At 52.1% G+C, this 26638-nt stretch overlaps 2 protein-coding genes across 4 annotated transcripts; one reads left to right on the top strand and one right to left on the bottom strand.

Annotated features, from left to right (window-relative positions):
- The first annotated feature begins 305 nt into the window (after nt 1-305).
- On the top strand, nt 306-7632 carry LOC135458131 (embryonic pepsinogen-like). The gene is made up of 9 exons (XM_064733088.1): nt 306-361; nt 729-891; nt 1537-1654; nt 2019-2137; nt 3686-3885; nt 5333-5446; nt 6453-6597; nt 7169-7267; nt 7495-7632. The coding sequence occupies exons 1-9, from the start codon at nt 306-308 to the stop codon at nt 7630-7632; spliced, it is 1152 nt and encodes a 383-aa protein (XP_064589158.1).
- A 4761-nt stretch (nt 7633-12393) lies between these two features.
- KCNA10 (potassium voltage-gated channel subfamily A member 10) lies at nt 12394-24994 on the bottom strand. 3 transcript variants are annotated; one of them, XM_064733252.1, is made up of 2 exons: nt 24789-24994; nt 12394-14132 (listed from the first exon to the last, which is right to left on the bottom strand). In XM_064733252.1, the coding sequence occupies exon 2, from the start codon at nt 14056-14058 to the stop codon at nt 12508-12510; it is 1551 nt and encodes a 516-aa protein (XP_064589322.1). In that variant the 5' UTR covers nt 14059-14132; nt 24789-24994; the 3' UTR covers nt 12394-12507. The 3 variants fall into 3 exon arrangements, with proteins under 3 accessions (XP_064589322.1, XP_064589323.1, XP_064589324.1); XM_064733253.1 differs by lacking the exon at nt 24789-24994 and adding an exon at nt 17867-18175; XM_064733254.1 differs by lacking the exon at nt 24789-24994 and adding an exon at nt 17241-17305.
- Between the last annotated feature and the right edge of the window lie 1644 nt (nt 24995-26638).

Genomic DNA, 26638 nt, shown 5'->3' with positions numbered 1-26638 from the left:
TCTAGATGAAGGCTTTGGGGTCTCAAGGATGGAAAGTTTGGATTTGGGATCTGGAGGGGAGCATGGGGTCCCAGGAGAGGACCCTGGGTGGCATTAGGGGACAATTCCACCCTGCCAGGTGACGTGTGGCTCGTGTGTGCTGTGTCCTTCAGGCCCTGGCTGTCACCTGCCTTGGCTGGGTGCCCAAAGGAGGGGAGGGGGCAGCTCCTGCTGGTCCTGGCTGCTCTTGGCACGGCACGGGGGGTGGGCAGGGGATTTATGGGCTTTATAAACCTGAGGGAACTGGCCCTGGCTGTCCTGGCAGGATGTGGTTCCTCGTGCTCCTCTGCGCTGCCTCTGCCCTGTGCCAGGGTGTCACCAGGTGAGCCACAGCAGCATCACTGCCAGGGCCACTGGGAAAGGGGAGGGGGAAATGGGAATTTGGAGGCTTTTCATGGGAAAAGTGAGGGGGAAATGAGAATTTGGAGGCCTTTCATGGCTTTGGGGAGCAGAGGTGAGGTCTGAGGCTGCAGAAAGCTGCTCCAGGGGTGCAGAGAATGAGGGTGTGCCTGGGGAGGGGCAGATTTCTTAGGCTGTCCAGGGATTTTTGAGGAAATCCCAGATTCAGAATTTTGGGGGAGTTTCATGTGCTCCTGCTGTTGGATCAGGGCATTGGATGTGTCCAACACTGGAGCTGCAGGCAGCAAAATCCCATCTCACTCTTCTTTCTCCCTTGTTGCTTGTGCCAGGCTGCCCTTGGAGAGGGGGAAGAAGCTGAGACAAGTCCTCAGGGAGAAGGATTTGCTGCAGCAGTTCTTCCAGCAGCACCACTACGACATCGGCACCAAATTCCCGCACGCTTTCCCCAACGGAACTGGGGTGGCCACCGAGCCCCTGCTGAACGCCCTGGACGTGAGTATGGGCTCCAATCCCCTGGAACACAGCCCTGGCAGGGCCTGTGGGATGTCCATCCCTCTGTCCAAACCCAAATCCTTCATCCCAAAACCTTTAACTTACATCCTTCACCCTTCCTTGCCCACACTGAACAGAGAAATATCCCCCAGGAGCTCTGCTGGAAGCAGGGGTGTCACAGACATCTTTTATGGAAAATCCTTTCCTTAGGATTTTTCCTCCTGAGAAGCTGGGAGGCCTCAAGAACAAAATGTAAACAATGGTTATCTGCTGCTGTGGAATGCAACAGGTGCATCTGTGATTGATCTTATGTGGTTGTTTCTAATTAATGGCCAATCACAGCCCAGCTGGCTCAGACTCTCTGTCCGAGCCACAAATCTTTGTTATCATTCTTTCTTATTCTATTCTTAGCTAGCCTTGTGATGAAATTATTTCTTCTATTCTTTTAGTATAGTTTTAATGTAATATATATCATAAAATAATAAATCAAGCCTTCTGAAACATGGAGTCAAATCCTCATCTCTTCCCTCATCCTGGGACCCCTGTGAATGCTGTCACTCAGGGGGTCTCCATGAAGCAGGGGACAAAGCTTGGGGAAGGTCCAGGTTTGGGTTCATGCCTCCAAATCCATCTCTGGCCTGGCAGGTGGAATATTATGGGACCATCTCCATTGGCACCCCCCCACAGGACTTCAGTGTGGTCTTTGACACCGGCTCCTCCGACCTCTGGGTGCCCTCTGTGTCCTGCCCCAGCCTGGCCTGCCGTGAGTAGGGCCCAGCTGCATGCTCTGGGTTTGGAATGGCTCCACCAAGCCCAAAAATTGGGGTGACATTGCCAGGGGAGGGAGATTCACCCAGCTGGGCCATGGCAGCTGTGAGTGATGGATGTTTGGGGTGTAGGGGCTGCTCAGGGCTCCTCAGGTGATGTGACTTCTTGGTGCCTCAGTTTCCCCATCTGCCCAAGGTGGGTGGGAATGCCTGTGGTTGCTGGAGGAGGGGAAGGAAATGCTCACAGCTGAATTATTCCTGAAGGCAAGATAATGTACAGCAATTCAGGGCTCCTCCTCCCACACCTCGCTTTGGCTTGGCCTTGCTTGAAGGTTTAATTCTGTGTTTTTCCACTTATAGAAACCCACCAGATGTTTGACCCCTCTCAGTCCTCCACCTACAAGAGCACAGGGTTGAGTCTGTCCATCCACTACGGCACAGGAGAGATGGAGGGGACCGTGGGCTCGGACACCGTCACCGTGAGTGTCCCCATGGCACGGCTGGGGAACATCCATGGGGAACATCCATGTTGAACATTCATGGGGAACATCCCACATCCCACCTGTACGAGCAACGGGGGTAGGACGGTCTGTTGGGGAAGATGAAACAGGAAAGCCTTATAAATATGATTGCATGGCAAAAGATTTTGAGAATATGGAAACTATAAGCAAGATTGAAACGAAAGCAAGCTTTGAGATCCCTCAGTTACTGAACAACTGGAAAACAATGGTGTGGCCAGCTGAAGGTGATCCCCTTTTGATGGAACAACACCCTCTGCTTGCAGACAGGCCCAAGGGTCAGAGCAGACCCTGCCAGCTTGGCAGAAGGGGCCCAAAGAGGAGTTTTTAGGGTTTAAAATGTAACACAGTGTGATAATGTAATGATTCTTATGGGCTGCATGGAAATGCTGTCGGATTTGTGTCTTGTACTAGATTGGTTAGTGAGAATTAGAATATTCAGCACAGAAGAAGATTTATGTATTGTAATGGGAACTCTACTCTTTACTCTTCTTGTTCCTCTCATCCTCTTTACCACACTTGCCTTCTCTCTCTTACCTCTGTCCTCTTGGGCGCTCCGAGCTGTGGCTGGCAGCTCCCAGCAGGGCCCTGCACCCAGGCCCTTTGCAATAAACCCCAATTTCCATGACCTGGCTGCTGAGATCTCTCCTCTCCATCCATCCCCACTGTTGTAGGAGCGTCAGGGGTGGGACAGTCAGGATGGACGGACACGAGAGATCTCTGCAGCCAGGGCTGGGAACTTGTGGGTTATTGCAAACGGTCTGGGTGCAGGGCTCTGCTGGGAGCTGCCAGCCACAGCTGGAGCAGGACTGAGAGAAGAGAAGGGCAGAGAGGATGAGAGGGTAAGAGAGCAAAGTTCCCGTTACAATACCATAAATCTTCTTCTGTGCTGAATATTCTGATTCTCACTAACCAATCTAGTACAAGATACAAATCCTATAGCATTTCCATACAGCCTATAAGAATCAGTACATTACCATACTGTGTCAAAATCAAATCCCCAGGTGCTCTGGGCTGTGTGCCAGGGTCTCTGAGCCCCCCAGCGGGGTCCTGGCAACTCTGGACACCCGGAGGGATGCACTGAGCTCCGACAGCTGAAGAGACCCAGAGTCTGTGTGTTACTGACTCACCTGCAGTGGTGTCTGCAGGAGCCTTTTCAGATGCAGAAGGTGCTGGGGCTGGGGGTGCTGTGAGGGAGGGAGGCTGAGAGAGGAATCCCTGAGCTGCCTCCTCGCTGTCATCCCTGTGACAAAGAGGGAATTCCCAGCTGGGAGCCTTGTACATCTCTCCTCTGTCAAACCTCAGTGAGAATTTCAGCCTTAGAAGGGTTTTTTTGTATATTTAACAAAAGAGATTATTTCTGTTCCACTGGAGTGACTGGGGCTGGTGCTTGGCAATTCTGGACACCCGGAGGGATGCACTGAGTTCTGACAGCAGGGGATCCCCAAATTAACCAGATTAACACCAGAATCCCAGTGCCTGCTCCAGGCCTCACCTCCCTGTCCCCAGGTGGCCTCTCTGGTGGACACCAACCAGCTTTTTGGCTTGAGCACCGCTGAGCCCGGCCAGTTCTTTGTCCATGTCCAATTCGATGGGATCCTGGGCTTGGGATACCCAAACCTGGCTGCTGATGGCATCACTCCTGTCTTTGATAACCTGGTGAACCAGAGCTTGCTGCAGGAGAACCTCTTCTCTGTCTACCTGTCCCGGTGAGCCATGTGGGCTTGGGGGGCTGAGGAAGGGGGGATTGTCTTGGTTTGGAAAGACAGGAGTCTGCTAAGGAAGGCAGGAGCCTCCCCTGAAATGGAAAATGTAAACCCTCCCCACCCCTCTGAATTGCTATAAATTTTATATAAATTTTAAATTAAGGGGCTCTCAGGTAAAAATATGGGAGCAGGAAATAACAGTTCTTTAATAGGGAAGGAAGAAATAAGGATAAAATAAACAATGCAGTACACTAGAACAACACTGACAGAGTCAGAACCCAACCTGACACCCTGTGGGTCAGGCTGTTGGCAGCAGTCCCATTGGAATTGTGGCTCAGCCCTCCTGCAGTGTCAGGGCTGGTTCTGCTGGAGCAGGGATCCTGGAGAAAGGTGCAGTCTCTGCCTCTGAAGATCCAGGGGAAGAAGAGGCAGCTGCTGTTCCTCTGGGCAATCCAGTGGAGAAGCTGTGCTGGTGTTCCAGAATCTCCAGATTATATCTGGGTAGGAATGCTTGGCTCCTCCCTCTGGGCTCACATCTCCCAATGGGATGCTGTAGCTCTTATCAGCCATGCAGTGACATTCAATGGCTGTTATCAGCAGATGTCCCCTCAGAGGGAGGAGTGATTGTGATCACTCAAAGAGACAGATAAGGCAAACTGCCCACTTGACAAAAGATAATGTGCCATAGAGATGGTAATTGAAAACATCTTGCATTGCAATCTTCAACAGGGATGCACCTCATTCACGGTGTGCTGGTGGCTCTGGCTCCTCCCTTGTCACTGCTGCCATCAGATGTTGTGTCTGTGCCACCATGTGCAAGGGCTGGGGGCTGTGGAAATGTGCTTCTTGTTGATGGAGTGACAAAACTATTATTTGTCTCTTCAAGAAGGAAATAAGTTTGAAAATTTCTCCTTTCGATTAGGTGAAAAAGGCATCTCATAGGTTTGGGTGACTTCACCTCAGACTTAAGGATGGTTAATTGGACAGGAGCCAAAAAGTCCTGCTTAGGCAATTTACCAGAAAAAGAAGAGAACAAAGAAAATAATCACTTTTGTGAGGTGTTTTACTAGGAGCAAGAGGGCCTCTTGCACTTGGCTCAGTTTTCCTCTGTAAAGGGTTTTGTTATTTTGCCTTTTATTAAAACCTTTTCATTTCCAACACTGCAACAGAAGGCATCCTGCTGATCTTATGCCTTTTAAAGTGGCTGAGCTATCTTGAGTGTGAAATAGACCTCCAAGAGCTCATGAGACCTGGCTCAAGGAGGCTCCTATTTCCAGCCTCCCCAGAGGGCTCAGGGCTCACTGGGAAACAGTGTCCCAGCACTGCTCCTGGTGCCAAAGTCTCTGGCCCTGCTGCTTTGCTGTGTGAGGAGGTGGGGACAGTGGGACACATGGCCCTGCACTGAACCACAAGGCAAATCTCCCTTGTTTTTGTTTCCTGCACCATCCAGGGAGGCAGCAGGGAGCATGGTCATCTTCGGGGGCATCGATGAGTCCTATTTCACTGGCCCCATCAACTGGATCCCTGTCTCTTACCAGGGCTACTGGCAGATCTCCATGGACAGGTGACAAACCAGCTCTGTTGCTCTCTGGTCACCTCAAAGCATTGCTTCTAAAGAGACATTGGGCCCATCAGCACCAGAGGCTTCCAGTGACATCCCCACCCCAGGGCTGAGGGATGCAGGGGGATAAGGGGACAAACTCCGTAGTGCTTTGGTAACTGACACCCAAAATGAGGATGCTTTGTGCCTGGGGCACAGCCTAGTTCCTGTCTTGTGATTTAGGGAATGTCTGGTGATGAGGAGAGCAAAATCATGGGTCAAAACCTCCTTTTGTTGGGCTGGAGTGGGTCCCAGCTGCTGGGATGTGTTCAGTGCCCACATCTGCAATGGTGGCTCTGCAACTCCAGACAGGAGCAGGCTCACAGGCAGCACTCGGGGTTTGCCAGCTTCAACTCTTATAAAAGAAGTTAGAAACCAACCCTGAGGCCCGTTGGTTATTTCACGGCCCTGTTGGTTATTTCACAGCCCTGTGGGTTATTTCACAGCCCCATTGGTTATCTCACAGCCCCATTGGTTATCTCACAGCCCCTTTGGTTATCTCACAGCCCTGTTGGTTATTTCACAGCCCTGTTGGTTATTTCACAGCCCCGTTGGTTATTTCACGGCCCCATTGGTTATTTCACAGCCCCGTTGGTTATTTCACAGCCCCGTTGGTTATCTCACAGCCCCGTTGGTTATTTCACAGCCCTGTTGGTTATTTCACAGCCCTGTTGGTTATTTCACAGCCCCATTGGTTATCTCACAGCCCCATTGGTTATCTCACAGCCCCTTTGGTTATTTCACAGCCCTGTTGGTTATTTCACAGCCCCGTTGGTTATTTCACAGCCCCGTTGGTTATTTCACAGCCCCTTTGGTTATTTCACAGCCCCGTTGGTTATTTCACGGCCCCGTTGGTTATTTCACAGCCCCGTTGGTTATTTCACAGCCCCTTTGGTTATTTCACAGCTCCATTGGTTATTTCACAGCCCCGTTGGTTATTTCACAGCCCCTGCTTGGTCTCTCCCCACAGCATCATTGTGGGCAGCCAGGAGGTTGCGTGCGCTGGTGGCTGCCAGGCCATCATTGACACTGGCACTTCCCTCGTGGCCGGGCCCCCCTCGGGCATCAGGAGCATCCAGAGCACACTTGGGGCCAGGCAGGGCGAGTATGGAGAGGTGAGAGCTCACCCTGCTGGCCCTGGAGGCAGCTGGCACAGCAGAGCCCAGCCAAGGGCTGGGGAAACGGTGCGGGGAAACCACTCCGTGCTCATGGCAGCCCTGACAGGGACACCCTGGGGCTCTCTGGTTTGTGTCAGTGGGACAGAGAATCACAGGATGTCCTGAGATGGGACAGAGAACCACAGAATGTCCTGGCCTGAAGGGACCCACCAGGACCATCCAGTCCAACCCCTGCCCTGCACAGACACCCCCAAATCCCACCCTGTGCATCCCTGGCAGTGCTGCCCAAACTCTCCTGGAGCTCTGGCAGCCTCGGAGCTGTGCCCATTCCCTGGGGAGCCTGGGCAGTGCCAGCACCCTCTGGGGGAAGAACCTTTCCCTGATCTCCAGCCTGACCTGCCCTGACACAGCCCCAGCCCTTCCTTGGGTCCTGTCCCTGTCACAGAGGTTGGAGCTGTCCCTCTGCTGTCCCTCAGGAGGAGGTTGAAGGCCCCAGTGAGGTCTCCTCTCACTCCTCACATTCTGATCACATTTCCCTGCTGAGAGCCCTCCCCTCTGCTCCCTGCAGCACAGTGTGAACTGCAGCTCCATCCCTGCCATGCCTGATGTCATCTTTGTCATCGATGGAGTCCAGTACCCCGTGTCAGCCTTGGCCTACACCGAGCAGGTAAGTGGGGGCTGGCTGCTCCTGGCTGCAGGAGCCCCTCTCAAGGTCCTTCAGTTCTCTCTAGTGAGAGATCAGAAGGACCTTGGTCTGGTCCTTCTGATTTCTCACTGGAGAGATCACCTTGGCTTCTCCCATTCCCTTGGGAGATGGATGGCCAAGGGCCCCCAGGGCAAGGCAAGAAGAGATTTCCCACATTTCCCCAATTTCCTTCTCGTGCTCAAATGCAGCACAGTGAAGGATCTTGCATGAGCAGCTTCCAGGACACCTCTGGGGACCTCTGGATCTTGGGAGATGTCTTCATCAGGGTGTACTACAGCATCTTTGACCGGGCCAACAACCGCGTTGGGCTGGCCAAGGCTGTTTAGATCCACCACGATGGGAGAGCTGCTGGAGTTTGTGCACACCCAGCCCCAAGCAAGGCTTTTGGCACAAATAAAAAGTTGTGGTTATGAGCTGGTGGCTCTGTGTGTATTTCTGATGGAATGGCAGGAGGCAGGAGGAGCTGCTTTGTGGTGGCCAAGGATCATTTGTTCATCACAGCTCTGCTGAGGGCCCCTGGGAGCTGTGATTGCTGCAGGGCTGAGGGGTGGAAGCTAAGGTTGGCTCTTTTAGTGGGGCTACAACAAGTGGGGGATTCTGGAATGTTGGGGAAGATGAAACAGGATATATAAATTATAAATATGATTGTCTGGCAAAAGATTTTGAGAATATAGAAACTATAAGCTTGAGATTGAAATGAAAGCAAGCTTTGAGATACCTCATTTACTGAACAACTGGAAAACAATGGTGTGGCCAGATGAAAGTAATCCCCTTTTGATGGAACAACACCCTCTACTTGCAGACAGGCCCAAGTGGAATTGCTCAGCAAGAAGCCAGGAGAGAGATCCAGGTCCCTGCTGTGTCTTCATTTCTGCAGTGCTGAGGGACAAGGGACTGCTGCCTTTATTTGTTGGTAAAGGAGGCTCCACCCCTGGTGGGGCCTGGAGATTCCATCCCCAGCAGGAGCAGGGATGTGGAGGGGGAGATCCAGGTGATTTGGGTCAGAAATCAATTATTGTCTTCTTGCATTGTGTAAAAACTGAGCTGGCTGTAGAGGAGGATATGATGTGGGATGGTGGGAGTGGGGTTTACCCCCACATCCCTGGGATTCCAAATCCCTGAGATTCCCAGCCCAGCTAGTGGGAATCCCTTGTGTCCAAGAATTAGAGTGATCCAGCCCTGGATTTTGGGCATGTGGGACTTGCCCTCAGCTCTGTCACAGGAATTTTCTCATTACTATTGATGACTCAGGTTTGGCTTATATATTTTTCAGATTCTGTGCTGCTTTAGTGTGTGGGTCTGGGCTTCATGCTAGGGGATGGTGAGCTCTGTGCACAGAGCAGGGAGATAAAACAATTCCTGCTCCAGCTGGGGACCAAGGACAAATGATCCAAATCTCAGCACCAAGAGCAGAAACAACGTGAGCTGAAGAGAGAAAAACAAGGATGGGACTGCATGGGCTAAAGCTGTAATTGGACAATTAACTCCACTATGCAAATGGAGCAGAACTTATAAAAGTGAGAGACCTGGTGACCGGTTATGCATTTTGTGACAATTTTGGGTTCACCTGGGCTGGGCTCTTGTGCTGCCCAAGGTGGATCCATTGAGGCCTCCAAATTTATTCCCTTTTTTGAATCCCTATTTTATCCCCCTTATTTTTCATTTCTATTTTTATATAATTTATTTACTCCCAGCTTCATTCTTTAGCTCTGTCTGGTCTCTGTTCTAGCTCAGCCTGCACAAGGCACCACCATGACCAAGAATAAATGAGGCAGGTGCAGGGGGAACTGTGACTCTTGCCAGGATGGACAAGATCTGGAGGAGCAACCAGGGCTGGACCTGCCTTTTCAGAGTGGTGGGAGTGGGATGTTGGTCCTAATTCCAGGCAGGACCAACCTGGCCTCAATGCCATCTCTAAATCCAACAGTTCCTAAATCCTCCTCCTGCTGAAAATTCCCCATAAAGGGATTCCCCCACGGGGGCATCCCCCTGGCCGGGACAGCCCTTCCCAGCCGCGTTTGCATTCCAATAAAGGGATAAACCAAGGAAAAGCTTCCAAGCTTCCAAGGATTGCAGAGCGGGGAGCGAGCTGGGACTGCCGATCCTGGAGTGCCATCTCGTGGCTCCGGTGCCAACCCTGAAATCCTGGATGCTCCATCCCTGGAAGTGCCCAAGGCCAGGTTGGACAGGGCTTGGAGAAACCTGGGATAGTGGAAGGTGTCCCTGCTCATGGCAGGGTGAGCTTTGAGGTCCCTTCCAACCCAAACCATTCAGGAATTCTCGGGAATTTCAGCTCAAAGGAGGGAGTCACTCCTACCTGCAAGTATTTCACACCTGGCCACAGGTTTTTTATTGCTCCAGGGATAAAACATGGCCAGGACACCTTTCTGATTGAGCAAAGGGGGTTCTTGTCTTCTTTTAGGTTTCCTGAGGCAGTAAAAACCTTGAAGAGGGAATTCATCCTGTGTGCAGAAGGACAGGCTCATCAGGGCTTGGCTCTGGAACAGAACAGTTACTGACGGCTTTGTATGGATTTTGTTGAGCTTTGAGCTTTGGGCCTGTGTTTGGGAAGGGACAAAGTTGCAAATTGTGCAGGAAAATGGGATTTCCTGCAGGTTTTTAGCAGTGTTGGCAATGGGAGTTCATAGCCTGGTTTTCCTCCTCTTTGGGGCAAACTGGAAATAGGTTTGTGTGTCTGGGGAGGTTTAATGCCTCTGATCCCCTTTTCATGGCATCAGTCAGGGATCCCCCTTGGACCTGATCTCCCACAATGGTGTGACCCAATCTGTAGGGTTTGTCCTCATCTCACAGAGCTGGAAATCTGCAATTTTCTGTTTTTTAGAGCAGCTGTGGCTGCCCATTCCCTAGATTGCCCAAAGCCAGGCTGGACAGGGCTCAGAGCAACCCAGGACAGTGGAAGGTGTCCCTGCCTTGTGGAATGAGGTGAGTTCCAAAATCCCTTCCAACACAAACCATTCTGGGATTTGATATTGCCCCATGTCCCAACCCTCCCACACACAATTCCCAGCTGGAATTGCGTTGCCATGGGGCAGCACAAAGCCAGGAACAAAAAAGTTGAGTCCAAAGAAACAATATTTTTTGCATACCAGATTTTGAAGCATTTATTCTTTTATTTGAGGATAGTTTACAAGTTTATTAGAATCAGGTTGTCCATCCATCCATCCATCCATCCATCCATCCATCCATCCATCCATCCATCCATCCCAGCACCATTACAGTCCAAGTTTGCAGGAGGAATGGAAATGTGCTCGTGGCTGATCAGGCTGAATATTTCCCAGCCCAAACCTTCTCATCAGAGTTTTTCATGGTGATTTCCCAAGGAAAAACCACCAAAAGTGCTTCAGGTTAGAGAGGCTGGGAGAGAATTTGGGGAGGGGAGCAATAAAAATACAAAAGAATGGAAAAAATCAAGTTTATAGAAGGAAAGGAGAAAGAACTTGTTATGAAATAAAAGTAGTGATGTGAAAGAGCTGCTGGAGAGAATTGAGGGGTGAAAAGAGAGGAGCTGGGAATGTTTGAGTGCTGTTCCCAGCTGTTCCCTGCTGTGGCTCCTCCAGCTGTGCCCAGCTGTGCATTCTCCAAGCGTCCCCACAGAACTTGGACACAGTGGGAAGGAGATTAAATAGCTCTGACAGCTCCTCCTGTCTGAAATGATGATGTGAGGGCTGCAAGGGAGGGGAAGGGGATGGTGGAGGGATGGGGAAAAAACAACAGGGAGAGCAGGTGGTAAATGGGATTTGTCCCAGAGGGAAAAGGGATTGTAGTGGTCATGTCTCAGATCCATCTCCTGGGGTGCAAAACACCTCATTGCAGAAAGACAGGGCACAGAACCCCCTAAAACCAAAATAAAAACTCCTCCCACCCGGGCTGCGGGATTTCTGCTAGAGGGAAAATCACAGCGAGCCCAAAGCCACAATTTCCAACAGAGCAGGAGCAATAAATCCAACCCCTGTTCCACCGCTGCTTTCTGAATGAAATTGCAAACCAGAAATGCTGGCAGGCAGTGTGATGATCAGGGGGATCTGCCAGGAGATGAGACATCTGTGCAGCAGGTGTGGGACATCAGAGTGGATGAGACACTGCACGAGAAGCTGGGATTTCAATGGAGGCAGGAACATATAAAAAAAAGAAAATCGAGTGAAACAGTGAAGTGGGAACAAAATGTTTTTGTCAGAAAAACTGCTAGCATTGGAGAGAATGGCAAAATGAGCTGTTGCTGGCTGCTCCCATCCAAAGTGCCACTGGAAATTTGCATTTTTAGGAAAGCAGAAGTGCCTTGTTACAACAGGGAGCGGAGCTGTCAGGAAATGTTGGCTCTCGTTGCTCTCTGCCCCCTTTGCAGCACCAGAAGTGACAATAAAAGCTACAAGGTCACAGTGGCTCATCCCCAGGGTTGTTTGTAAACCAGATAATGAGCATTTATTGCAGGAGAAATCCCATTCCCTCTCTCAGAGCTCAGTTTTCCAGCAGAAATCCCTGTGGGCTTTGAGCTGCAGTGCCCTGGACCTTTGGGGTGGCTGTGCCCCCATGTCTGGTCAGCAACCCCAAATCCCCTCCTGCTGCCTTGGGTCCATCTGTGACTGCCCACCCTGCTGTGCCATCAGAATTAATGAGTCAGGCAGGCCAGGGAACTCATCCAGCTAAAAATATCCCTTCTTATTTCTTTTTGCCAGCTTATTTTTGCTGTCACAGGCCTTGGGGAATTTGCCAGACCCCCAGATATGAAGTGGTGGGCAGGGAAGAACTATTTAAAATATTTAAAACTATTTTCATAAGTAAAGCAGGGAGCTGGACCCACCTTCATCCCTGGGCAGCTGGGTGTCACCAAGCCAAGCATTTCATGTCATTTTGCCCTTTTTCCTCTCCAGTAAATGGGGAAGTCTCTGTATGTGGGGGAATTCCACTCTGATGCCGGGAAGCGTAGAAGAAGAGAGACGACAAATGTCAAGCAGATGAGCACCAAATAAAACACACCAGACCGATGGGCAGGGCAGAGAGATAAGAAAGATGGTATTTATTTGAACAGCCACAGGAAATCAGAGATTGAAAAATGTCTAAAAAAAAAAAAAAAAGCAGCAGCACATAATTTAAATAAAAAACAAAATCAGAGCATGCAGATGTTGGATGCATTTTCCAGCCAATCCCACCTGACTGTGCCCAGTCCCTCAGGGCCTCAAGCATCATTTTTTGGCCTTGTCTCGAGGGTAACCCCCATTGGTCTTATTGAGTGACTCCATGCTGCCGTTGCCCGTGGCCACGCTGGCCAGCAGCCGCTCCACCTCCCCGGGCAGCATCTGCTTCTCCTCGTTCTCCGTCTCCCGGTGGTAGAAATAATTGAAGTTGGAGACGATGACGGGCACGGGCAGGGCGATGGTCAGCACGCCCGCGATGGCGCACAGCGTCCCCACGATCTTGCCGCCCAGCGTGGTGGGACACATGTCCCCGTAGCCCACGGTGGTCATGGTGACCACGGCCCACCAGAAGCCGTCGGGGATGCTGGAGAAGTGGGACTGCGGCTCGTCGACTTCCGCGAAGTAAACGGCGCTGGAGAAGAGGATGACGCCGATGAAGAGGAAGAAGATGAGCAAGCCCAGCTCCCTCATGCTGGCCTTGAGGGTCTGGCCCAGGATCTGCAGCCCCTTGGAGTGCCGGGAGAGCTTGAAGATGCGGAAGACCCTGACGAGGCGGATGATGCGCAGGATGGCCAGGGACATGTTCTGCTGCCCGTTGAGTTCGCTCTGCTGGATCAGCTCGGTGGTGAGCGTCACGAAGTAGGGGATGATGGACACGATGTCGATGATGTTCATGATGTTCCTGAAGAACTCGGTCTTGCTGGGGCACACGATGAACCGGACAAAGAGCTCAAAGGAGAACCAGACGATGCAGGCAGTCTCTATGACGAAGAAAGGGTCCGTGAAGGTGCTGTGGGACACCAAGGTGTCTGTCACATTCCTAGAAAGCTCCTGGGTGGACCTGAACTCCCTCTCCTCCCGGAACTCCGGCAGGGTCTCCATGCAGAAGATGATGATGGAGATGACAATGACCAGGACGGAGACCAAAGCTACGCCTCTGGCTGCACTGGAGCTCTCGGGGTACTCGAAGAGCAGCCAGAACTGCCTGTGAAAGTCATTGGTTGGTAAGAGGGTCTCAGGATCCTTGATGAACCCTTCATCCTCCCGGAACTGGTCCATGGCTTCATCACCCAGCTCATAGAAGGTGATTTCATCAGCAAAGACGTCGATGGGGACGTTGGCCGGGCGCCGTATTTTCCCCCCAGACTGGTAATAGTACAGGATCCCATCAAAACTGGGCCTGTTCCTGTCAAAGAAATATTCATTCCTCATGGAGTCGAAGTAACGCATCCTCTTTTCCGGGTCCCCGAGCAAGGTCTCGGGGAACTGGTCCAGTGTCTTGAGCCGCGTCTCAAACCTCAGCCCAGCGATGTTGATGATGACTCGTTGGTCCCCCTCATCCATGCCCACCCTCTCCCCCACCAGGTGGTCGCTGAACTCGGCGGAGAACCTGGAGAAGATGGTCTCATTGTTGGCGTTCTCGCTGTTGATGAGGATGCGCAGGTTGGACAGCAGGTTGGCGCAGCTGGGGTGGCCCTTGCGCGACTGCCCGGCCGGGCTGAGGTCGTTGGAGTAGCAGGGGTCCTCCACGATCTGATCAGCGTTGTCAAAACTGACTAGTGCCACCTCCATCTCCTTCCAACTGGCCACGTCCATCATACGCTAGTCAGCTCAGCAGCAGAAACCCCCGCGGCCGACGCCGGCTGCCCGCGCCTGTCCCACGCTAGGAGGATCTGCAAGGGACAGGACACAGAGCTGAACTGTGCATGAGCAGGGCTAAACAAACCCTGAGAGACCACACCACCCTGTTCTGGTTTTTAATGGAAGCATTAATGCTGTTGAGTAGCATGGCTTCCAGCAAGTCGCTCATTTTTGGATCCTGCACACCCTTTTGGCACAGCTTTGCCATTGTTAAACCTCCCCAAACCACCTACAGAACCCAAGGATGGAAGGTCAGGCAGCAGCAGAGGATGGGGGTGAATCCAGGTGTCCCACCCAGCCTCTCCCCAGTGATCCCACAGCAAGGGGTCCTTTCATCCATTTCCAGGTGCGGATCCAAAGCTCAGAGCAGGATTTGGAGGTTTTAAACACGGCTGTCCCAAGCTAAGAGCAGCCCTTGATCCAGGTGGGAGAAGCATTGGGTCAAACCCCAGAAGCTCCTGGGCACGTTGCAGATGGGTCAAGCATTGTTTGGAAACAATTCCCAAAGCAGGAACCACACTGAAATTTGGGGAATGCAGCCCGGGGGGGAGCAGACCAGCAGGACAAATGTCCACCAGCCTTGGAGAACCCCTTTGGTCTGGGAAGAGGGGTGGGAACAGGACCCCTGGCCTTGGGGCAGGCACAGGATGGGGTGACATCCCCCAGAGCTCTCCTAGCCCTCCTCCACAGCAGACCTGATATTCCCAGCCCCAGGAAAAAGCTCAGGACTAAGTTCAGGACTAAGCTTTGGATCCCTTGGAGAGCACCTTTCAGGCCATGGGGTGGATTATTTCCCAGCCCAGCTCTGAGAAGCACTCAGAGACAGTCCCCACATCCCCAAATATTCCTGGGCACACATCTCCCCACACACCAACATGATTCTGAGCTCAGCAAAGTCAAAGAGGAGCCCAGGGACCAGGCCAAGTTATGGAGCTGGGAAATTACCTGTCCTGCCTCAGGGAGAAGCACAGAGAGAAATTAGGTGTTAACAGGGAGCAGTTCTGTGGAGATTTTCCCCAGAATGAACTTTCTAAGTAAATTCAGTGCCCTGATTTATTTCCCCTCCAAATGTATTTCCCAGACATGAGGCACCACAGGAGGACACGTGGAGCTGCTCTGCGTGACCGCTGCTCACCAAGGGCACTCTGGCTTTCTTACCCAGCCAGTGAGAGGGACACAAAAAACCCAAATGCCCTCAACTGCCAGGAATAGCAACACAATTTAGGCCACGGAGCAGCAGCAGTGGTGCCAGGGCTGGTCCTGTGATGAGGATGGTTCCCAGTGCTGGGTTTGCTTCCAGGGCTGGGCAGGATCTCATCCCCCTATGGAGCCTGAGCTGCTCCCTGTGCCTCGAGCTCCCTGTTTCACTGATTTGCGGTGCTGGAGGTTTTGCCTGCCCAGAAGCTGAGGATCCATCCTTGCTGACACACATCTGGGGTGGGGTTTGCTTCCCAGAGCTGGGCAGGAACTCATTCCCCCGTGGGACCTGGGCTGCTCCCCGAGCTGCTCCCCAAGCTGATTTGGGGTGCTGAAGGTTTTTCCTCCCCAGAAACTGAGGGTCCATCCTTGCTGACACACAGCTGGGGTAGGACAGGCCAATGCCCCCCCAATCTGTTGCAGAAATGGGCATGAAGAGCCTGATTTGCCCAAATCCTCCCTCTCCTCCTCTCAGCTCTACAGCCCCAACAGCAGAAGCTCATGCAGGACCCAGCATCCATGGGTCAGCCTCTCTCTCTCCTCAGTAGGAGATTCTGGATTTGGGGACAAATCCTACAATTTATCATAAGCTGACATACAGCTGGGGTAGGACAAGCCAAAATCCCCCCAATCTATTGCAGAAATGGGCATGAAGAGCCTGATTTGCCCAAATCCTCCCTCTCCTCCTCTCACTTTTACAGCCCCGAGAGCAGAGGCTCATGCAGGACCCAGCATCCATGGGTCAACCTCGCTCTCTCCTCAGTAGGAGAGATTCTGGATTTGGGGACAAATCCTACAATTTATCATAAGCTATTTACAGACCAGGTCTCTTTGCTTGAGCTAAACCCACAAAGCTTGGCTGTTCTTAGAAATCCAGCCCTGAGGAGCTGCTGCAGGCTGGCTCTGTGCCGAATTTCCCTCTTGGGGACGTGTAGAGAGGAGTGGTTGGGGCAAGGGACAGAACTGATGTCTGCAGCAGCAGCAGCAGCAGCGTGGTTGTGTCCTCAAAGTAACCTCAGGCAAAGCTGGGGAGCCTCAAGGACTCCAAACCTGAGTCCTCCTCCAGCCCCAGCTGGACATGCCCAAGGTGCAGCTGCTCTCCATGGGGCTGGAGTCATCCCAGGCTGGAATATTTGGTGGCTTTGTGAGAAGCTGGTGCTGGCAGGATGATTTGTGGCATCAGAGCTGAGGATAACCCTGATTTCAGGAGCATCAGGAGGCCTACAGAGGGGTACTGCAACAAACCTGGCCCAGATAAGCACTTTCAAGGGAAAAATAAATGTTAAAGGAAAGAAGAAAAGCAGCACACATCGTTCCCTTCTTGCCTACTTGTTTTTTCTTAATATAAATCCCAAGCTGATTTTTAAATCAGAATAAAATAAAGTTTGAATCAGAGTTCAGTGTTCAGTGGCAGGGTGAGCTGACCTGGCCCACCACACCTCCAGCCAGGGGGAAGACCCAGAGGGGACCACAGGGACAGGGACTTCTCTTGGCAGTGGAACAAAGCTGACCATGAAATTCCCAGAGCAATGAACTCCATTTCAAGTCCTTGGAACAGTTTCCCATGGGATGCAGGGCTCTGAGGTTCCTTTCCTTACCTTAAATCCCCAGGGCATGCTGATGTCTGGAGGGAGGTGCCCCACCTGACCCCAAACCACCTTATCTGTCTCGTTTTTAATTAAGACCAAAATTAACAGTGCATCCCAAAGCCACAAAACATCCTCCCTGAGCTTTGCACCCCGCTCCAGCCGAGGCTTGAACTAGAAAGTTGCCTCTTTTTTTCCTCCTAAATCACCCAACATCTGCTTCTCAGAATCTGATTAACTAATATCCTTCAGCGGAAATCCCTGCCCGTGGAAAATCATAATAATAACAAAAAAACCACGCGAGGCAGAGCGACGGTGAAAGAGAAAGGTCATTTGGAGGGAGAGCTGGTGTTTTACCCATCACATCCCAGCGAGTCAGGGCTGTGGCTTCCACCAGGCTCTCTGCACCCAGTCAATCCTTCCTCCCTGCAATCCTCCTCCTCCTCCTGTGACCACCCTGTATGAACAATCTCCATCCCTGTGATGGTGTTCACAGGGGGCCAAGGATGAGGGAAGAGATGAGGATCTGACTCCATGTTTCAGAAGGCTGATTTATTATTTTACTATATATATATTATATTAAAACTGTACTAAAAGAATAGAATAAAGGATTTCATCAGAAGGCTAGCTAAGAATAGAATAGGAAGGGATGAATAACAAGGACAGAGTCCAAGCCAGCTGACTGTGATTGGCCATTAATTAGAAACAACCACATGAGATCAATCACAGATCCACCTGCTGCATTCCACAGCAGCAGATAATCATTGTTTACTTTTGTTCCTGAGGCCTTTCAGCTTCTCAGGAGGAAAAATCCCCATAAAAGATGTCTGTGACACATCCCCAAGGTTTTTCCAGATTATTGGAGGTGTGGAGCCTCTTCTCCCCCTCTCCTGTCCCCTCCCCTCCCCATCATCATCCCTGGGTGGGATGAGGAAGGAGATTGTCCCTTCTGCCCGCCCCCACCAGCACCTGCAAGGACTTACCTGGCCAGGGCATGGAAGCGCCAAAGCTCTCAGCATCTGGGGAGAGAGTTATCAAACACAGACAGGGACGTGCAGGGTGAGGAAAAAGCCCAGCCATACCCTCGGACGGCGCCTTTGGCCGGACAATGTCATTGGAAAGGCTCCTGTCTCCCTTTGCTCCAGCGGGGAATTGGCAGCCCCGCGCCTAAGCCGGGCTTTGGCAGGGGGACCTCTGCCCCCAAATCCCCCCGGGAGCCCTGCAACCAGCCGGGGCTCCATGGAAAGGCGCTGGGCACACCCTGTCCCCACTCCCCATCACCCGGGGAGGGGGTTCGGGCTCCCACCTCCTGTGCCCACCCGCCGGCGGCGAGACGGGAGCAGAGGACGTGTCCTTCTGGCGGATGGATGCCACCTTTAATCCCCAATAATGCTGCGGATGCTCCAAGTCTTGTCCGTGACGTGGCGAGGTCTGAGCTGGTCCCCGCGAGAGGGGGGACAGGGACCCGCACACCGGCAGAGGGATTTACAGCTCTTTTTGAGGCATTATTATAAAATATTAAAAAGAGGAGGAGGGGAGGGGAAAGCCCAAGGGTTGGAGCATCCCCCGCTGCCCACCTACCTCTGGCCTGCGGTCGTGGGGACAGGAGGGGACAGTGCCACCACCACCGCCACGTGGGACGTGTCCGTCCCCGCCCCGGGGGGACTGGGACCAGCTGCGGTACAGCTGGCACAGCCAGGAAAGGGCATCGGTGCCAGGGAGAGGGAGAGGAGGGACCTGGCCCTTCCTCACGCCAGGGTGCAGCTGGGTGCTGGCTCCGGGCTTGTCACCTCCAGGAATTAATTAATAAATAAATATTTATTTATTAATGGGCAGGAGCGGGCAGGTTGTTGGCAGGAGTGGTTAAAATAACCGGGATTTTTGTTTTCTTTCCCTATTTTGATTTTCTTTCCCTATTTTGATTTTCTTTCCATTCCGGAGCCTGCTGCTGCTCACGGCCATCTCGCCTTGGGTGCCCCAGAGTGATTTCATCCCCGTTGGCCTCACCCAGGGCTGGATCCTGCCTCAACCTTTGCCCAGGTTATCTCTTCACCCTCCTCTTCCTCCTCCTCGCCCTCCAGGCAGGGGGGGAAGGCAGAGGAGGGGGTGGCACATTTCCACCCGCAGGCTTCAGCCTGAATTCCTCAATTCCTCCTCGGTGACGTTCCTTTGCTCTTCAGGGACCCGCTCACCTCGATTTCCCCCCCTCCAGCATCCTTTTCTGTCCTCTGAGCTATTTCTCCTCTCATGACGTTAATGAGCACATTAAACCTTGCTGTCCCCGAGGAGAGCCCGGCTTGGAGCATCCTACAGACATCTCCAGCCTCCTCTGATGGAAAGGGGACAGGAGATTATCCAGACCTTTGATCAGCTCCTTCAGGGAGGCTTTATCATTTTATACACTGTTTCTCCATCCCTACAAACCACAGTCCTTAAATTTACCCTCATCCCGGCGAGGATATAAATTAACAAAAGATAATTAAATTTATATTCCTGGAACCTTGTGTCCATCTCACCTCCAAACCCAGCTTTGGAAGGGCTTTGACCATAGGGTGATGGGAGCTGTAGGCAAAATCTGACTTTTTTGGTGTTTTGTTTTGGGGTTTTTTGTTTGTTTGTTTGTTTTTGTTTTGGTTTGAGTTTTTGGTTTTTATTTTGGTTTTGGTTTCTTTGTGAGTTTTTTATTTTGGTTTTGGTTTTTGGGGGTTTTTTTGGGGGGGGTTGTTTTGGTTTTTTGGGGGGGTTTTTTGAATTTTTTTTGGTTGTGTTTTGTGGTTGGTTTTTTTTGTGTGTGTGTGTTTTTTGTCTTTTTTTTTTTTTTTTTTTTTTCCCAAAATCTATTTGGAACTAGCCAGGATCACTTCCTGCACCCGGGCAAAAAGCAGCTGTGGCTGGGGGAGATGAAGAGCATGAAAAGCACCCAGAAGAGCAGCAGATCCGGGTTGTGCTGGGGCTGAGGAGTTTTATCAAGCTCTCTCTGATATCGGGGATATCCCTGGAGTGAAATCAGTGCTGTTGTCCAGGGGAGACGGGCACAGGGGGAGATACCTGGAATAACATCCCTGCCTGCCAGAAACGGGGCAGTTACACAACTCCCTCCTTTCTGGGAAGCTCGGCTGCACCCCGGACACCCCCGGGACAGCTCTGCCTTTGTGTCCCACCAAGGTGACTCCAAACACCCCCTTGGCTCCAAGGATTTCAATCCCCCTCCAGCCCGGCTGCCCCAGGCACTTCTCTCCCTGAAATCCCCTCTCCTGGAATCGCCAGCTCTGCTGGGATTTATCCCACAGACAAATTTGGCCCCTGAGGGTGTCCAGCACCCAGGATGGAGCAGAATCTATCCTGGATGCTGGACACCATCCAGGTGTGCATCCATCGCAAGTCCTGGGTGGGATCACCCTGGCACCAGAGGGGAGATAAAACACCCCCCGAGCCTGTCCAAAAACCAGAGAGGGATTAACTGGCAGAGGAGGAATTTTTGGCAGCAGGTCCCTGAATTATTGTTTGGACAGGGAGCTTAACTTTCCCTGTGGGAAATAGCGCAGGATGAGCAGCTCATCCCTCCCCTTTCCCTTTGATGTGACATGGGATGGGCTGGAGGAGGCTGGAGGGGTCCTGTAGGTCCTGTCCTGCGGTGGAACCAGGCAGTTGAGGCAGAGTGGACATTTTCCAGGGCAGAAATGCATTTTGATTTAGGTGAAATGGACATTTTTGAGTTGAGTCTGTGGTAAGAAAACATAGCTATTTAGCCTAGGCTCAAGAAAACTCTTCAGTGAAAGAGATAAGAGAAGAGACAAAGAGAGTGATAGAGACAGAGAGACTGCTGTGAGAGCGGCTCAACCTGACCTAGGAAATCTTTCTGATAAAGAAGAACTAGCGGCAAATGTCACGTGAAATTCGTAAAAATGAATATGTATGAACCTATTGTGAAATTGTATGCATGTGGATCTGAGAGGGGGATAAGAAGGGACCTGAAGTTCCCAGAAGTACACATGTCATTTTGAGGGGAACGATTCCTGTAATAATAAATATCCCGGCTTTACAACTCTCACAAAATTTGTGGAGTTTTGATTATCTCCGCAAAACACAGGGACACTTTCTTTGCTTTTCCCGAATTCCCGAGCAGAACTGTGCAATCCGTGTGAGCCTGCACCGGCTCCGGGCCACGGAGCAGCTCAGGGCACTAATGAGCCTCCGCTAATTGTCCTCTCTTTGCAGCACTAATTACCTGGGGTTCGCTAATTCCAGCCCCGCGGCTCCGGGATGGAGCTCAGGTGGCTCCGCAGCCTCTCCACCAAGGGAATTTTTCTTATTTCTCATTCCAGCTAATTGAAGGGCCCCTCAATTAGCAACAGTCCCCCAGCATCAGGAGGGCTGGATTTTTCAGGGGGGTTGGATTTTTGGGGGTCAGGATGTAAAATCACACCCCAGACCCTTGAACGCCCTCGATTAATTAATATTGGAGCTCTAATTGCAGCAGGGAGGGTCCCTGGGGGCTCAGGGAGGTGCCCTGGGCATCTGGCACTGATGGAGCAGGGCAGGAATCATCTCTGGAAGGGAAACAAGGAGCTGCTGGGCTTGCTGTAAAAACTTGTGGCTCATCCTCTTCCTCAGGAGAGGAGTTTGCAAATGAAACTCTCTAAATTCCAAGCAAATGTGTGCAGCTGTGAGGGAACAAGCAGGAGAGGAGATGGTGGTAGTTTATGAGTGATGAAAATACAGGAAAGAGTAATTCAGATCTTCCAGGGGATGATGGGGTCTGGCAAATGCTGCCTCTACTTTTGAGACTGTGGGAATAGTGGAGAAATGGAAAAGGGGCCAAAATCCACTGAAATAATGGTGTGGCTCAGAGCAATCCCAGAATTTCTGCAGTCCCAGGGCTTAGGAGCAGCCGGACCTGAAACCTCTTTGCTGCTGAAAGCAGGGGTTAAGGTTTGTCTGTGGCAAGGGAGGGGGGCAGGATGAACCCCAACATTTAAACACACAAATTGTCTTTAAACTGAAAGAGAGTAGGTTCAGATGAGGTATTTGGGACAAATTCTTCCCTCGGAGGGTGGGGAGGCCCTGGCACAGAGCGCCCAGAGCAGCTTTGGCTGATCCCTGGATCCCTGGAAGTGTACAATGCCAGGCTGGGAGCAATTTGGGATAGTGAGGGTGTCCCTGCCATGGCAGGGGTGGGACAGGATGGGCTTTGAGGTCCTTTCCAACCCAAACCATCATGGAATTCCATGAAATTGCACCAGAAAACAAATTATGAGCCTGAGCAAACAGCCACCAACTCCTGAGGGCTGCTTCCATCTCTGTGCCTCGGTTTCCCCATAAAGCCAGGCAGGAGCTCCCCAGGACAAGATGCACATGAGAGGATCCCCAGCAGGATTCCCAGGGCTGGGATGGAGTGTCCATCACTGCTGTGTCCAGCCAGACCCCTGCAGCCCTCCCCACTTTTCATACTTCTGATTTCTCCACCTGTATTTTATTTATACATATATATATATATATATATATAATATATATAATATAGTATATATATAAATCTATATATATAATATATATATATTATATATATATTAAATAAATATATATTTTTTAAAAATCTGATTATCAGAGAGCTCAGTACATACAGTACACACCAGGAGACAGATGAACCCTTTCTTATACCCAGCCATGGAGTCCAAAATTAATCAGCTATGGATTAACCGGGTCAGGATGTAATTTAATAAGCAGCGAGGGCGAGTTCCTGCTCGGAGGGAGCCGGCGGGGTCCCGCTCGCTCGGGCTGTGCCCTGAGAGCCGCCCCAGCGCAGCGCAGGTAGCAGGAAAAGCCAGATGGGATCAAATCAGCCCTGCGGCGCTGCCGGCTGCTCCTCCAAGGGACAGGGACAGGGACAGGCTGGGACCCGGCCAGGCTTGGCTCCAGCTGAGCCCTGCTCATCTTCCCTGCACGCCGAGCCGGGGTTTAGCCTGATTCAGGAAAAGGTTGAAATGGATTTTGGGCTGTGAGGTGCTGCGGTGGCTCTTTGGGGATGCTGAGTGGGCTCTTTGGGGCTGGGGTTCTGTCCCCTGGGATGGGATGCTGAATGGGCTCTTTGGGGCTGGGGTTTTGCCCCCCTGGGATTCACGGAGCTGCTGCCAAGTGTTGGACCCACTCTGGAAGCTGCTGATGGATGGACACACGGACACAAAGCGCTTTGATCAGCCTGAACCAGCAGAGATGTGGAGAAGGAGGTGCATGGAGTGACCTTTTCCCCCTGGAGCATCCCGGCTCCGCCCGGCCGGGCCAGACCCCCCTCCTGCTTACTGCCCTGTAACACGAGAAAGAACCCGAGCCCAAATCGATGGAAACTTTCCCAGCGTGTCCCAAAGCTCTGGGACAGAGGCAGAGCCTCCCCCTCCACCTGCTCCCCCACCCCAAGGCTCGGTGCTGTCACCTCGCTCTGTCCCCCCCTCGAAATCTGCACCGGCAGCAAAGCCTGGAGGAGGTCGGCGGCCGGAGCCAAAAATGGAGAGAAGGTATAAATGGAAAGCAATAGGAAGCCGCTAATGGGGTCAGACAGATCCTGCATTGATCCCGGTTTCTGCAAGAGCAGCACTGAGAGCAGCCTGAGAGGTGACAGCTTTGGGGTCCTGCTGTCACTCCAGGCTGGTGGCTTCATGTGCAGAGGGCAGGGCAGCCCCCAGCCCAGCCCAGCAGCCCCCACGGTGCTCCCGAGAGAGGACACAGGAATTCGGACCCACAATAAGTAATTAGGACTTAAAGTGATTGAAATGACACCAGTGGGAGCCTCTGACTGCTGGTAAATCCAGGGTTCCTCTCAGCACTCACCCCATGCTCAGGAACACTTCACCCTCCCAGCTTCTCCAAGGACAAACTTCCCCTCAATCACTACCATCCAGAAAATACCCACCAAAAAAAAAAAAAAAAAAGAGAAACAACATCTGACTGCCCCAAACCCACAATCCCATAAAGCAAACTCTCCTCTCCTCTACCCCCAAACTTCCCCCATGGCCACAACAGCAGCTGAGCCCAAGATGGGAGCAACAAACCCAGTTTTAGCATTGTGCTCATCTCCAAGGACAAACTAAACCTCCCCCCAGTCTCCACCATCCAAAAAAATACCCACCAAACAAAAAAAAAAAAAAAAAAGAAAAGAAAAACACCATCTGACTGCCCCAAACCTATCCACCAAACTCTCCTCTCCTCTGCCCCCAAACTTCCTCTGGCCACGGCAGCGGCTGAGCCGAGAGGGGAGCAACAAACCTGGTTTTGGCATCACTCCTCTCCAGGGTTCCTCGTGGCACTCACCCCATGCTCAGCAACACTTCACCCTCCCTGCTTCTCCAAGGACAAACTAAACTTCCCCCCTGTCACCACCATCCAAAAAATATCCACCAAAAAATAAATTTAAAAAAAACCCCAAAACCTAAAAAAACATCTACTGCCCCAAACCCACCCACCGAACTCTCCTTTTCTCTACCCCCAAACTTCCCGATGGCAGCTGAGCCCAAGAGAGGAGCAACAAACCCGATTTTGGCATCATCCTCATATCCAACTAAAGTTCCCCCCTGTCACCACCATCCAAAAAATACCCACCAAATAAAAGAAAAACACCATCTGACTGCCCCAAACCCACCCACCAAACTTTCCCCTTCTCTCCCTCTAAACTTCCCCGGCCACAAAGGTGGCTGAGCCCAAGAAGGGAGCAACAAACCCGATTTTTGGCATCATCCTCATCTCCAACTAAACTTCCCCCCTGTCACCACCATCCAAAAAATACCCACCAAAAAAAAAAAAAAAATAAAAACACCATCTGTCTGCCCCAAACCCACCCACCAAAGTCTCCTCTCTTCTAACCCCAAACTTTCCCCGGCCACAACAGCAGCTGAGCCCAAGAGAGGAGCAACAAACCCGGTTTTGGCATCGTCCTCATCCTCCTCGGGCGTGCGGGGTGCCCGTGCTCCCATGGCCGCCTCCCCCCGGCCGGGGCTGCCCCTCCGCCCGTGCCGGAGCTCGGGGATGCTCCAGCCTCGCCTATCCTGCGGGGCAGCGCGGGGATGCTCCAGCCTCTCCTGCGGAAAGGCGATGCCGGTGCCCACGTGAGCCCGGTGGGACTCCTTGCCCTCGTTCTCCTTGTGCCTGAAATGGGTTTTTGTGCTCCCTCGCTGGTCCTGCCCGGCAGCAGCAGCGGCAGTCAGGGCTCCAGAGCTCCTCTTTCATCTCTACAAAGGGGTTTGAGGCCTCTGCTTTCCCTGTGAGGAGCAGGGTGGAGCAGAGGAAGAGGAGGTGATGCCCAGATGTGACCCTGTCCGTGCCCTCTGATCAGGGCTGCTCTGCACAGGCAGCAGGACACAGATGACAGGGACCTGGTTTTTGCATCCACAGAGAGAAAATCTGCAAAAGCAGGAGCCTGTGGAGCTCCACAGAGAGAAAATCTGGAAAAGCAGGAGCCTGCAGTGCTCCCTCGTTCTCCTTGCGCCTGAAATGGGTTTTTTTGCTCCTTCACTGGTTCTGCCCAGCAGCAGCAGCCGGGGCTCCAGTGTGTCTCTTTCATGTCTACAAAAATGACTGAGGCCTTTGCTTTCCCAGGGAGGGTGGGGAAGGAGCAGGGTGGAGCAGAGGAAGAGGAGGTGATGCCCAGATGTGACCCCTCTGAGCAGGGCTGCTCACTGCTCTGCACAGGCAGCAGGACAGGGCTCACAGGGACCTGGTTTTTGCATCCACGGAGAGAAAAACAGGAAAAGCAGGAGCCTGCAGTGCTCCCAGTGCCAGCACAGACTCACACCAAGCACCAGGCAGGTGGAGGCACACCCAGAGACCCTCCAGGCTTTTGTCCAGGCACTTCCAAACCCGGGCCTGGCTTTTCCCTGGGACACAGGAAAATCCTCTGTTCCCAGAGCTGTGGTTGCCAGCACTGAGCTCCCAAACTGCTGAAGCTCCAGGAGCTGGAGCTGCCTCCCCAGGGCTTTCCCCATCCTGTTTTTCTGTGGCCAGGGGGAGTTTTTCATCCATGAGACCCTCTGGGGGTGTCACACCTCCATGGACAGCTCTGGGTCCTGGCTGTGCCTTGCTCTGAGCCCAGAGCAGCTCTCAGCAGGTGCTGGGCAGAGCTCTGGATGTGGCCACAATCCCTCTGTTATTCCATTGGGACTGTGAGCATCACCCCCCACCCCATGTGAGGCAGCCCAGCTGTTGTTCCAAACCCCCGCCTGTTTTTCCAGCAGGATTTAATGAAACCACAACAATTTCCCTTTCCATGTCTTCCCCCAGCTCTGCCTTCCTTCCCTGCCCCAAAACTCCCCAAGCAAAGCAAAAACATCACCCTGGAAAGGGATTGGACACACAGGGATGGGGGAACACAGCCAGGGCATTTCCTGACTGACCTCCAAAAGTCATCTGCATCCTGAATCCTCCTGCCAGCATCTTGGGATGCAGAGTTTTCCCTCAAGCTTTATTCCAGCCTGTGTAATTGGGGCAGGTTCCCATGCTGTGCTGCTGAACTGGGATAGGAAAATATTGAGATCAGCCTGCACTGAGCCCTTGCAGAGGCACTGGGGTGTGCAAAGTTGGGGTCCCAAGGAAATAAACCCAAGGAAATAAAAGGAATCCTGGAAAATAAAATCTAGAAAATCTCCTCCAAATGTGGAAAAAATATCTCAAAGAAAAGCAAAAATTCTCCCCGTGGGTCCCTCTTCCCCAGGCTCCTCTCAGGACGCTGGAGCTGATTTTGCCTCAGAGCAATTTCCCAATCCCCTTCCCAT

The sequence above is a fragment of the Zonotrichia leucophrys genome, chromosome 26 (assembly GCF_028769735.1).
Source record: "Zonotrichia leucophrys gambelii isolate GWCS_2022_RI chromosome 26, RI_Zleu_2.0, whole genome shotgun sequence".
NCBI lineage: Eukaryota > Metazoa > Chordata > Aves > Passeriformes > Passerellidae > Zonotrichia > Zonotrichia leucophrys.
The sequence above is the reverse complement of the archived record's forward strand: the minus strand, read 5'-3'. Positions and strand labels throughout refer to the sequence as shown.